The 12,995-nt window shown below is 47.5% G+C and overlaps 1 protein-coding gene across 6 annotated transcripts in view; it reads right to left on the bottom strand.

Moving 5' to 3' along the window:
- The window catches only part of hdac4 (histone deacetylase 4), a 244,528-nt gene that overhangs the window by 53,982 nt on the left and 177,551 nt on the right, over nt 1-12,995 (bottom strand). For 5 of the 6 annotated variants that reach the window (XM_071340306.1, XM_071340304.1, XM_071340303.1 and 2 more), the window contains 9 exons: nt 11,513-11,644; nt 11,231-11,328; nt 10,597-10,713; nt 9,617-9,812; nt 9,124-9,320; nt 5,914-6,126; nt 4,463-4,655; nt 3,774-3,907; nt 1,816-1,918 (listed from right to left, as the gene is read on the bottom strand). In XM_071340306.1, coding sequence (XP_071196407.1) covers nt 1,816-1,918; nt 3,774-3,907; nt 4,463-4,655; nt 5,914-6,126; nt 9,124-9,320; nt 9,617-9,812; nt 10,597-10,713; nt 11,231-11,328; nt 11,513-11,644 — 1,383 coding nt within the window. The remainder of the gene's footprint in view (nt 1-1,815; nt 1,919-3,773; nt 3,908-4,462; nt 4,656-5,913; nt 6,127-9,123; nt 9,321-9,616; nt 9,813-10,596; nt 10,714-11,230; nt 11,329-11,512; nt 11,645-12,995) is intronic. The other variant, XM_071340305.1, reaches the window with a different exon arrangement.

Here is a 12,995-nt window from a genome sequence, read left to right as displayed (position 1 = left end):
CAGATGGCGGAGGTGTGAGAGTGGGGAGATAGCAGTCTATGGGAGACTGTTATCGTCGTATACACTCTCATACTGTAGGCAATCTTGTTCATGTACTGTACTTTGTGCATGTAAACCAAATCAAATCCATTTGTATTTGTCACAGGTGTAGACCTGACCGTGAAATGCTTACTTTACAAGCCCTTAACCAACAATGCAGTTCAAGAAATAGATTTAAGAAAATATGTACTAAATAAGCTAAAGAAAAAATAAGAACGAACACAATAACATTTTCAATAACGAAGGCCATATCCATTCAATGTGTGGTGGTACAGGTTAGTCGAGGTCATTTGTACATATAGGTAGAGGTAAAGTGACTACGCATAGATAATAAACAGCGAGTAGCAGTATTGTACAAAACAAATGGGGGGGGTCATTTGATTAATTGTTCAGCAGTCTTACGGCCTAGGGGCATGACTTGGCGCTCTTGTACCTCTTGCAGTGTGGTAGCAGAGAGAACAGTCTATGACTTGGGTGACTTGAGTCTTTGACTATTTTTTGGGCCTTCCTCTGACACAGCCTATAGAGGTCCTGGATGGCAGGAAGCTTGGCCCCAGTGATGTACTGGGCTGTACGCACTACTCTCTGTAGCACCTTATGGTCGGATGCCGAGCAGTTGCCATACCAGGCGGTGAAGCAACCGGTCAGGATGCTCTCGATGGTGCAGCTGTAGAACGTTTTGAAGATCTGGGGACCCATGCCAAATCTTTTCAAGCTCCTGAGGGGGAAAAGGCTTTGTTGTGCCTTTTTCACAACTGTCTTGGTGTGTTTGGATCATGATAGTTTGTTAGTGATGTGGACACCAAGGAACTTGAAATTCTCGACCCGCTTCACTACAGCCCAGTCGATGTTAATGGGGGCCTGTTCGGCCCTCCTTTTCCTGTGACCTTCTCCCTATAGGCCGTCTCATCATTGTCGGTGATCAGACACTGTTGTGTCGACAGAAAACCTAATGATGGTGTTGGAGTCGTGCTTGGCCACACAGTCGTGGGTGAACAGGGAGTACAGGAGGGGACTAAGCACGCACCCCTGAGGGGCCCAGTGTTGAGGATCAGCGTGGCAAACGTGTTGTTGCCTACCCTAACCACCTGGGGGCAGCCCGTCAGGAAGTCCAGGATCAGGTTGCAGAGGGAGGTGTTCAGTTCCAGGGTCCTTAGCTTATTGATGAGCTTTGAGGGTACTATGGTGTTGAACGCTGAGCTGTAGTCATTGAATAGCATTCTCACATAGGTGTTCCTTTTGTCCAGGTGGGAAAGGGCAGTGTGGAGTGCGATTGAGATTGCGTCATCTGTGGATCTGTTGGGGTGGTATGTGAATTGTAGTGGGTCTAGGGTGTCTGGGATAATGGTGTTGATGTGAGCCATGACTAGCCTTTCAAAACACTTCATGGCTACCGACGTGAGTGCTACGGGGCGGTAGTCATTTAAGCATGTTACCTTCGCTTTCTTGGGCACAGACAGGGACTATGGTGGTCTGCTTGAAACATGTAGGTATTACAGACTCGGTCAGATACAGGCCAATCCTAACTTCTGACATGCATTGATGTCAATGAAAATTTGACTTCAGTGGGAGTTGGGATTCGCCCTCACTATACTGAGAGCATCTACACAACTGATCCTGTATAGTGTATTAAGCACCAACACCCACTTGGGTATGGGCCATATCCACAAAGCATCTCAGAGTAGGTTTTCTGATCTAGGGTCAGTTTAGCCTTTTAGATCATGGTGAATTAGATTATTTGGACAGATCCTAGATCAGCACTGGTGTAGGACTTACTGTCTAGTTTCTGTCGGAGTGGGTTGGTTCCATACAGAAGGACGTGGGCCTCAGAGTGAACCGTCTGCAACTCCTCCAGAGTGGCTTTCCGCCCTCGGATACACTGCAGAGAGACAGAGAGACAGAGACAGAGAGACAGAGACAGAGGTAGAGAGACAGAGGTAGAGAGACAGAGACAGAGGTAGAGGTAGAGAGACAGAGACAGAGGTAGAGGTAGAGAGACAGAGACAGAGGTAGAGAGACAGAGAGACACACAGAGACCGAGAGACAGAGAGAGAAAGAAAGAGCGAGAGGGGAGAGAGAAAGAGAGAGAGAGGGGTAGTGAGAGAGGGCGAGAGAGAGAGGGGGAGAGAGAGCGAGAGGGGAGAGAGAAAGAGAGAGAGGGGTAGTGAGAGAGGGGGAGAGAGAGCGAGAGAGTTGGTCACACTTACTATGACACCTGTATCTGTAATGCTTTATCCATTAGTTATAACACACTCCTGCTTTACTAATCCCCAAGGGTCACCTGAGCTTTTGATGGACAGGAGGGATGGAAAGATGAAAAGGAGGGAGTTGAGGAGGATTGGAGAGGAGGGGGGGACAGGGTAACACCTGTAGCCAGGAATCTCCAATTAGTTACAGTGGTGGTCGTAAAGGAGGACCGAAGGGTGTGTGTGTGTGAGTGAAAGAGAGACAAAGAGAGAAAGACAGGAGAGTGAGAGAGGAGAGCAGAGGGGAAGGGAGGGGAGGAAGTCTGGGGACGGGACTTGTTTGTTTGTTTGTGCCATTCAGGAAAAACAGAGACGGCAGCTATGCAACCAAGCGTAGCGCTGACGCAGTGAACGAGTGAGATGCAGAGGAGGTCAGACACAAACACGCACAGCGCAGAGTGTGATGCAGGATAGATCATCCCCATTTAGGAACCATTACACTGTGTTTATACCTCTCAGATGAACAGTAAAGCATGTCTCTTGCTGAGCAAGTATGTGTGTGTGTGTGTGTGTGTGTGTGTGTGTGTGTGTGTGTGTGTGTGTGTGTGTGTGTGTGTGTGTGTGTGTGTGTGTGTGTGTGTGGTCACAGAACAGGTGCAGCGCGTGATAAGACCCACTATGATAAGACCCACTATTAGCTCAAATTCAGCTTCAACCCACTAGCAGCTTTTAATCTCTACCAGCGCTTCAAAACAACAGAAAACTTCAAAAACAACCCCCTAAGCTAAACACTGGTCTAAGATCAGTTTAGAATTTTCCCCCCCGAATGGTTATGGTTAGGACTTGTCAATGGTTTGCCCTACGGGCAACTTGCTGTGGGCTGTTTTGTAAACAGGGAGGTTGGTTTAACACTGCCCTCTCCTGGTCAGAAATGGTCTGAAAGTGGAATAACGGCTCCATTTCAATAGTCCAGGTTGGATGGGTAAAGGCAGCCACTTTATACTATTGAGAAAGGTTGGCAAACAAACTTCCTCAGTTACTCTGACAGGGGACCTGAATTTATACTCCAGAGTGGATTCCTCTCCTTAGTCTCTGCACTGATGGAAAAAAAAGACTATATGGGTGAAACCACAGAGCAGGCCACACTTTAACCTGTCCTATTACTTTTGAGTCAGTGCTGAAATCAGGGATACAATGGAAGAAAAGGAGCATTTAGCAGATGTTTCTAATCCAGAGCGATTTACAATTAGTGCATTCATGTTAAAGGTATACTTCAGTATTTTGGCAATGAGACCCTTTATCTAATTCCCCAGAGAAAAGGGGGGGGGGGGGGGGGTTTCAAGATACTCTTTAAAGAGTTCGTTTCAGACATTTTCGGGAAGATGGACAGGGATGTTAGGGGAATCCTGATCCACCAATGGGGTGCCAGGACAGAGAAGAACTTTGACTGGTGCTGAGCGGGACCTGCCCTCCCGTTGGGGTGGGAGGGTCACGAGACCAGAAGTGGTAGAACGGAGTGATCGGGTTGGGGGTGTAGGGTCTCCGTACCTCACACTTGCCCCTCAGTCCAGTCTCCTGCAGTCGGGACCAGATGCTCTGGATGCGTCCGGCGTGCTCCGGGTGTGTGTTGGTGTTGCCACACATACACTGGTGCTTCTGCATCAACGTGTCATACACCAGGCCTGGAGGGGAGACGCACAGACACACACACACACAGGGTTATGAAAGACAGTGTTAATAAGACTGTTTGGGAGACAGGTTCTGACAACAGCACACGCACACTGCACGGCTGATCAGTATGCTGGACCATGGGGCTCTCAAAGTGGTTTAGGGGAGAAAGAGAGTCGAGGTAAAAAAAAAAAATGTTTTCACCGAGAGAGGACAGACTAATCTAAGAGAACAGGGAGTGTGTGTGTGAGTGAGATACAGACTACAGGTTAGAGAGAGAGTGTGTGCGTGGTGTACCTCGTGACCAGTTCTAGTTACTCATTGTGTATTTATTCTTCGTGCTACTATTTTTCTGTTTTCTCTCTCTGCATTGTTGGGAAGGTCCCGTGAGCATTTCACTGTCAGTCCACACCGGTTGTTTACCAAGCATGTGACAAATACATTTGATTCGATTCGTGTGAGCGTGCTTGTGTTTGTGTGTCTGTGTCTACACATGCGTGTGTGAGTGAGTGTCTGTACGTATGTGCATTTGTGTGTGTGATACAGACAAGGGGTGCTTGGACACTAACCAGTGGTGAAGCGAGGCTTGGTGGGCGGTTCCTGCTGTACCACAATGGGAGGGAAGCAGGCCGAGGCGGGAGATGATTGGGCCCTGGAGAGGGGGCGGTGTACTGGGAAGGTGACTGACAGGCCGGCTGACTCCATGGAAGCCTGGTAGTTCCTTAACTGGATCATCCTCTGCTGCTCCAATAACACAGCCTGCTGCTCACACAGATACAGAGAGACAGAAAGAGAGAGAGACAGAGACGGGAGAGAGACAGAGAGAGGGGAGAGACAGAGAGAGACAGAAAGAGAGAGAGGGGAGAGAGACAGAGAGAGAGGGGAGAGAGACAGAGAGAGGGGAGAGAGACAGAGAGAGACAGAGAGAGAGGGAGAGAGAGAGACAGAGAGAGAGGGGAGAGAGACAGAGAGAGAGGGGAGAGAGACAGAGCGAGAGGGGAGAGAGACAGAGAGAGAGAGAAAGACAGAGAGAATGTTACACACACGAAAGCTAATACACACACACCAAATTCTGCTTTTGTGTGCATCTGTTGAACTGCTGCAGGATATCTTACTAGCCAGAAGATGGCGCTCGATGCATATGAATCTACTATCATAAGCTAGACGGACATGTGGATTAGATGTGTGAGCGGCTTTAGGAACATTAAGATACAAATGGTATGCAAGTATGCATGCATTCAGTATCATTTCACTTAGAATCAGCCCAATTCCTGCGAAAGCCTTTGGTGGCACTGGCATACTGGTATGAACGTATTTAGTATGAACACTATACTATAGGTTTTTGCCGTAAGGTGCTATTGGGATCCAGATTCTGAAACTATACTGCCACTTAGTGAATTGCCACTACGGTAATTAACAGAGCAGGGTTAGACTGGGGTATCGCTCCTTGCTCTAACACTTCATTTCCCAGGGGCCCCCAGTGCTATACTTCCTGCCGGGGGATGTGGGGTGTGTGGGCGTCATGGTGACAGGAAGGACAGTGGATTTGGACCGACTGCATGGCTGCATGTTATACAGGGATGACATGGTGTTCTGGCTAAGTGTGTTTGTGTGTGTGTGTGTGTCGGTGTGTGCGTGGCCCTCGGGAGACTAACTCAGATTCAGCAGTAGAGAGGAGGCGTGAGGCTGACCTCAGCCATTCAGATAAAAACCTGCACGCTATTTCACTTTGTGAGTAGGAGTACAGCGTGTGTGTCATTGTGTGTGCTTGCATGTGTGTGTGTGTGTGTGTTTGTTTGTGTGTCAATACAGCAAGAGTAAGCCATGTGTGGGTGTCGGTTTCTCGTGAACTGACTAAAAATGAAAATAGCCTACATTCTGTTCACTATCACACATGCAGTACACGTGTGTGTAGTCTTCTTTCTCGGTCTGTCCATTTGGATATTCCAGCTCTTTTCAAGTGTGTGTGTGTGTGTGTGTGTGTGTCTGTCTGTGTCCTCTCCTCTTCCCTCTGTCCTACCTGTCTGAAGAGCAGCTCCTGGTCGATCATCCTCTCTCGGTTGTCCCTCTCCTCTTCCTGAGGGTCCGGGGGCTCCTGCTTGACCGTCACCCCGCGCATGAGGACTCCTTCCTGGGGACACAGGGCTTGGTGCTCCCTTAGCTCCTCTTCTGTCTCCTCCGGGTGGCTCTCGTGCTGTCGACCTGGTCCTGGCTCGCTGGGCTTGGCCATCATCTGAGGAGGAGGAGGAGAGGGAGGGGGTTGAGGTCAAAGGTTAGAAGATCTGGCAGTGGGTGTGGATAAGTTACACACACCCGTACCAAACCTAAGTAACGATAACCGTTGCAATACATAGTTTGGGAAATGTTCTATTTCTGGGTGACCACAAAGAAAGCCCACTTCCTTCATGCCTATGAGGGCAGTATACTAATTTCCAGATTTAAAAAATGTTCAACGGAAATGGAGAGTTAGTTAAGTGCTTCCCAAAATGTGCGTCGGGACCGCCACAGCCAGTCCCTCTTGGGTTTAAACGCAATCAAAGACATTCAAAAGCCTCATGTGATCACAAAGAAAATTGGGGAACCATTGTTCTAGGAAAGTTGCAGCAGAGCCATATCTAAACATAAGGATTCAACCCTGTCCTTTATTCTCTCCTCCAATGATCCAAGTGTATTCCATCAAGTGCATCTGTTATGGTACTGTTAACAGTTAGACAGGTGTTTTGGCTTCCGGTATGATCGTCTATGTGTAGATGAGGTGAGTTGATACGAGTTCATAAAGAGGTTTCGCAATTACAATCTCTCTTTTGCAAACTTTTCCTTCGGAGCACAGAGAAATCCATAAATCCTCCGAGCAACATGTCTAAATTTAAACGCACGGTAAACAAACGTCACTGCTCATGTCCAAACCGCCATCTATTAGCTCAGATGACAAGCTGACTGGCTGGCTCTTATGACTTGTTGCCAGAAGCTGGTTTGTTTAGATTATAAAAGGTTAGTCCACCCACGGTCTCCGGGTTCACACAGACTCGCCATGAGAAAAAGAAAAACAGAATAGATAGAATGAGAGAGAGAGAAAGAGAGAGAGAGATAGAGCGAGAGATAGAGGTGAAGCCTCATCATACAAGCAGAGAGAGAGAGAGTGAAAGAGAGAGTGTGAAGGAGAGAACGAAAAGAAAAGGAGAGAGGGCTGAGGTCTCACCATAACAGCAGGGAGAGGAAGGGAGAGCGAGAGAGAGAGAGAATGGGAGATTAGCCTCTATAAACAGGAGGACAAAGAGGGTACTTCTGTTCAAAAAACAAGTGCGGGAGAGAGGGATCAAGAGAGGACATCAAAGGGGAGAGGGAGGGGGAATGAAAGAGGGACTTTGGGTAAGGTAGAGGGTTTAGAGAGGAAGGCGAAGAGAGTGACAAGAGAGAAATCAGAAATAGATTCAGAGAATGCCGCCCAGAGAAAGTGAAAAAGAATGAGAGCCAGACTAGGGCAAGAGAAAATGGAAGAAAATGAGACACAGAAATAGAGAAAGAGACAGAGAGCGAGAGAGAAACAGAAACAGACACAGAGACAGAGACAGAAGGAAAGAGAAGTAAAGAGAGAGAGAGTGTAATTTCAAGATTGTGGTGGATGTCGCTGTGCCAGGCCAGCTGGGTCCATCCAGCTCGGTCGCCACGGGGATGTCCAGGGTAACCACTACACCCCCCCGTCCGTCCGTCCTTCACCCCCCTTTCCAGTGTCCCAAGTCGTAGCAACCATGTCTGGCAGACGCACGCACTGGGCCCTGTTGGCATGACGCCAGGGGAACCGGCTCATTGACGTCAGAGCACCAGTCTCTTGCCTCATCCCCCTCTAAACACAAGCCACTCTTTTTACACTCGCTCCCCCCACCCCTCTCTCTTTTATTCCCCTTGACTCACTCTCTCTTTTATTCCCCCTGACTCCATCTCTGTTTTTCGCGAAATTCTCTCTATTTTTTAAAGGGGAAACCCTCTTTTGGGATTTACACCAGCTACATAAGGGATGAGGTTGCTTTGAAGTTGGATGCTAAATAAACACATTTGAAAGTTTTGGAGAGAAAGTGGGAGCCTACTGTAGTTCCTTTAATGCTTAAATACTGGTAGTTAAACAACTCCTCAACACTTAATATCCAAATATACATTTTTTAAAGCTTTTCAGCTTTGCTGTACCTTTCATCCAAAACATGAAGCAAAAAGTATGTCTCTTCAAATATGAAACTTTTTGACAGGATATGACAACAGTACCAATATGGAATTATTGATATCATGGAGACAGCTGATTCAAGTAGTAAAGTGACAAGTGACCTCTTATGGATCACCAGCAAACAATCAATGGATCCTGAAAGTCAGCAACCCAAAATATGACTTGTTTTAGCCGCATGCTAACCTGGATCCTACCACTCCCATTGCTTTTCAAGCAACAATGCTAATGCTAAAAGGTTGGGAAGTAAACAAAGCCATAATCTCCATATTCTTAATTGCTGACCACTGAGAATCCACATGGATCACTTGGTAGTTCTGAGGTAAATATCTGAGGTAAATATCTGAGGTAAATTTGTCATTTGGTTGAACTACCCCTTTAAAATAAAAACATTTATAGGCCCTATTCTTCATATTCTTAAATCGCTTAGACCACTGACAATCCAATTGGATTACTCGCTAGTTCTGAGATGAATTTGTAATGTGGTAATATCCATTGCTATAGTCCATTAAACACACAGTGATGTCAATGTGGCCATGTGTCAGTGAGGGACATAAGTAGGGGAAAACAACAGAGATTCAGAGGATAATAGCGTATAATCCTCAGGGAATGTCACGACACAGGAGAAATTCAGTAGGGAGAAAAAAAGAGCAATAATTATCTCTCTACGCCCCCACCCTGCTCCGGCCTTATGATTCTCTATCCTCCCTAATCACCACACACACGCAAACACACCGAGCTCCTTCCTGTGTGACCATATAAGGAGGCGGCTTCCTCCATACGAGCTAGTTGCTATGGCGACGGAGGAAGCAAGCACAGGAACATGCACGCAGGGCAGGCAGACTCTGGCAAACACTTAGCCGATGTACAGCTGTTGTGTTACTGCTGCTGCTGGTGGTGTGGCTGTTGCTTAATGACATAGCAGACATACACTTACACATGTACACAATCACGCACGCCCCCAACCCCTCCCACACACACACCCACCACCTCCTCCCAGACACACACCACACACACCTTGTTGATGTGCAGTTGCTGCTGCTGGAACTGCTGCTTGTGTTTCTCCAGGAACTGCTGGTGCTGCTGCTGGACCACCAGCTGCTGCAGGGCCTGGGCGTTCTGGGGCAGAGGGGCCGACTGGGTCCTCCCTAGGGGACGGTGCTGCCCACGCAGCTTGTGGATGGAGGGCGACTGCAAGGGCAGCCCGCCCAGGCCTGAAACACAGGAAACACCAACAACGTTAAGAGGATGATACACAAGTAACATTGGGGACCTACCAAGTGGAGGTAGGTGTGGAAGGACAGGCTGATTGGACGGGCTGGTTGTTATGGCTGGAATAGAACGAGAAGAATGGCATCAAACACATTCAATACACTGAAGAAATTACTATGAGCCGTCCTCCTTTCACCAGCCGCCAGTGAAACCACCACGGAGGATGGTCTCTCAAAACCAGTTTGTTTGGGGGATGATGTGTTTTGGATAGTGCCTGAGACGGAGTGGATATGCTTACAGCAGGACAGACCTAGTGGGTTCTGGGACTGCTCCAGGAGGACCATGTGCTGGAGGAGGGGGTTGTGTACCGAGCCCCCATCAGTCAGGTAGGAGGGCAGGTGGGCCCCGGGGATGAAGGGAGTGGTTATGGGAATGCCCTGCTGCAGCCTCTCATGCATCGATAGCCTGTCACCATCCTGCTGGCCTGACGTCATCTGAAAGGAGGAAAAAATATGCAGATGCCGGGTGGAAGTTGCCCCTAAATGCAGACCAAGGAATCATCTAACTGTAGTGTATTGCCCTGTAATATATTACGGGGCAAAATACTGCATATCAGTGAACTAATAACTCTGCCTGACTTCACTTGGAAGAGTTGGAAACATGTAGAGAGAGAGAGAGATAGAGAGGGTAAAAAGAGAGGAAGGGGGGGACATTCCTTACAAAAAAAAACAAAAAGGTTGACTGGGCCGTCTGAGGGGGTAGAACGTGCGTCACTGACCTACTGCTGGTCATTGTCTCTCAATGGGGCCTTTCTGAAATGGAAGTGGGGCTGAAAAGCCACATACGGCAGATGGACTAGGTCTAGACAGGGCCCCCGCTATGTGGAGTCTTCCACTGTGAAAGGGCTGTGTGCGCAAGCAAGCCCTCAAAGTGGAGGAGAGGAGAAAGGGAGAACAGAGCGAGCGAGAAGAGAGCGAGAGCTAGGGAGAGAAAAGAGTACATTGGGATGAGAGGGGAAGCCGGTGGAGAGAGAGAGAGAGAGTGTAGTAGGGAAAGGAAGAATGTGGGCGAGAGAAAAGGGGGAGAACGTGAGATGTCAGGGTAGAGAAACAGTAGAGTGCAGAAGAGGGAGAAAAAAGTATGAAAAAAAAAGAAGAAAATACTAACTAACGAAAGAAAAACCAACGAACAACATACAGAAAACAAACAAAGGAATGAACCAACAAGACAGAAAGAAAGAACACAAAAGAGCGAGAGAAAGCGGGAGTATGAACTCACGCTGGACGGGCCGGTGGCTGGCAGGCCCAGGGTGATGTTAGGCAGTGAGGGCGATGTGTACAGAGACAGCTGGCTCAAGGGGCCCTCTCGGCCGGCCAGCCTGTGGGCCAGGGAGGCCTGGAAACAGAGGAGCACACAGTCAGAGAAACACAAACACTGGCCAGATAAATAGACCCCTCTGGAAAAATAAACAGCCCCCCGCGGCCTCCTGCCTACACGGGGCACTCTGGAGCACATGTCGGTTACAGAGACACACACTCAGCGCCTCAAACACTGACAAGGATACAGAGATACACATACTCTACGCACAGCCACTTGCATTTCCACCGCCACGTGCACAGACACGCAAACAAACGCAAGCACCCGTACGTACACACACAAACAAACAGTCACACCGGATCAAACAAGCACGGAAGCACACGCGCTCGCACGCGCACACACAGGCCTTATAGTGTGAGCCAACAACTAACAAGTAAGACTTTATTTGGGTCTGGGCCATATGAAGCAAACAGTCCTCAGCAATGTGACTGGGAGTCGACATCAAAGCAGATTGAAAAGAGAAGAGTGTATCAGAAGTCCATGGTCACAGCAACCGAACAGCTTGATGCAGGTTCAAGTTATAGTGGCTGCTTACCTCTACTGGACTAGCGATGCCGTTCTCATTGGTGATGTTACTGGAGCTGTTGTTGGGCGAACTGGGGCCCGAGCCAGGTGCGCTGTTGCAGGCCGATTCTGCACCAAAAAAAAGACACAAACCACAAGACATGTGGCTCCCACACAACACGCATACTGATCAAGGTACCAGGTTGGAAACCTATCGATTTCAACCCACAGAACAGCACTAAAGTTACAGATGCAAGGGCTGTGTGAGTTTGATTGTGTTCCGTTTGGGCTGAGTGGTGCACAGGAAGCTTACCAGCCATGTCCAGAGAGCGCTTCTTGGCAGTAGTGATTATTGGACCATCCTTCCTACGTAGCAGTGGGCTACTTCTGCGCTCTGTCACCTTCTGTTTAAGCCTGGACCGGAGCTTCAAGTTGGGCTCAGAGGCTAGAGAGGGAGAGAGAGGGAGAGAGAGGAAGAGGGGGTCCATTAAAACACAACTTGAGAGCATAACATACACAACAAAGATGACAGAAATCTAAAAAGAAGAATGTGCAGTTCTTAGTAAAGCCTTTTTACTGGCATCGCCATTGAGGGCATACTTGAGAGGAAAATGAATTGGGTTGAGAGCCACAGGAGGACAAGCAGCATTATATAGGTTGATCATGACACAGATGAAGAGAACGGGGATGAAGGGACCTGGATTCTAAAACATTCAAAGAGGAGAGAGTGGAGAGACACACAGCTAGTGTTACATTTTGCAATTCCACATGCATGACCTGCAGGATTCATTTGAATCAAACCAAAACATTCTGCTAAAGATGAATGAACACAACACTGTGACAGGGACCGATGTGAAATTGTTCCACGTATTCTGTTCCGTCTTGCACATGATATAGTTAAATAAAGGTTCAATGAAAAAAAAAATATAAAAAAATATGCAGAAGTATGGAAGTGGGTATTAATCAAATGGCCACCCAGACTATTTACATTGACCCATACCCCTCCCACCCCCCTTTGTTTTTACACTGCTGCTACTCGCTGTTTATTATCTATGCATAGTCACTTTACCCCTACCTACATGTACATATTACCTCGACTAACCTGTACGCATGCACATTGACTCGGTACCCCCTGTATATAACCTCGTTATTTTATTGTGTTACTTTTCATTTTTTCTTAACTCTATTTCTTGAACTGCATTGTTGGTTAAGGGCTTGTAAGTAAGCCTTTCACGGTACGGTCTACACCTGTAGTATGTGACAAATACAATTTGATTTCGATAACATTCAGAAGCTGAAATCTTTCTGAGGAGATTCTCACTGCTCTAGCTTCCCTGGCTGTCAAAGCCTCAGAGGGCTTTTGGGCTTCTAATGACGAGAGCTCTCTCTCTCTCTCTCTCTCTCTCTCTCTCTCTCTCTCTCTCTCTCTCTCTCTCTCTCTCTCTCTCTCTCTCTCTCTCTCTCTCTCTCTCTCTCTCTCTCTCTCTCTCTCTCTCCTCTCTCTCTCTCTCTCTCTCTCTCTCTCTCTCTCTCTCTCTCTCTCTCTCTCTCTCTCTCTCTCTCTCTCTCTCTCTCTCTCTCAATTCAATTCAATTCAATTGACTTTATTGACATGGCAAGTTATTATTACTTACATTGTCAAAGTATACATATCGAAAAATTTAAATAAAATATATATGTATATATATACACAAAATATATATATATTTATATATAAATAAATGGTGGGATTAACAGCAATAATAATAGTAGTAGTGGACATGGGATTACCATTAATAACAGCTACAACAACAATA

The sequence above is a fragment of the Salvelinus alpinus genome, chromosome 14 (genome assembly GCF_045679555.1).
Source record: "Salvelinus alpinus chromosome 14, SLU_Salpinus.1, whole genome shotgun sequence".
NCBI classification, from domain to species: Eukaryota; Metazoa; Chordata; class Actinopteri; order Salmoniformes; family Salmonidae; genus Salvelinus; species Salvelinus alpinus.
This window is presented reverse-complemented; position numbering and strand designations above follow the sequence as displayed.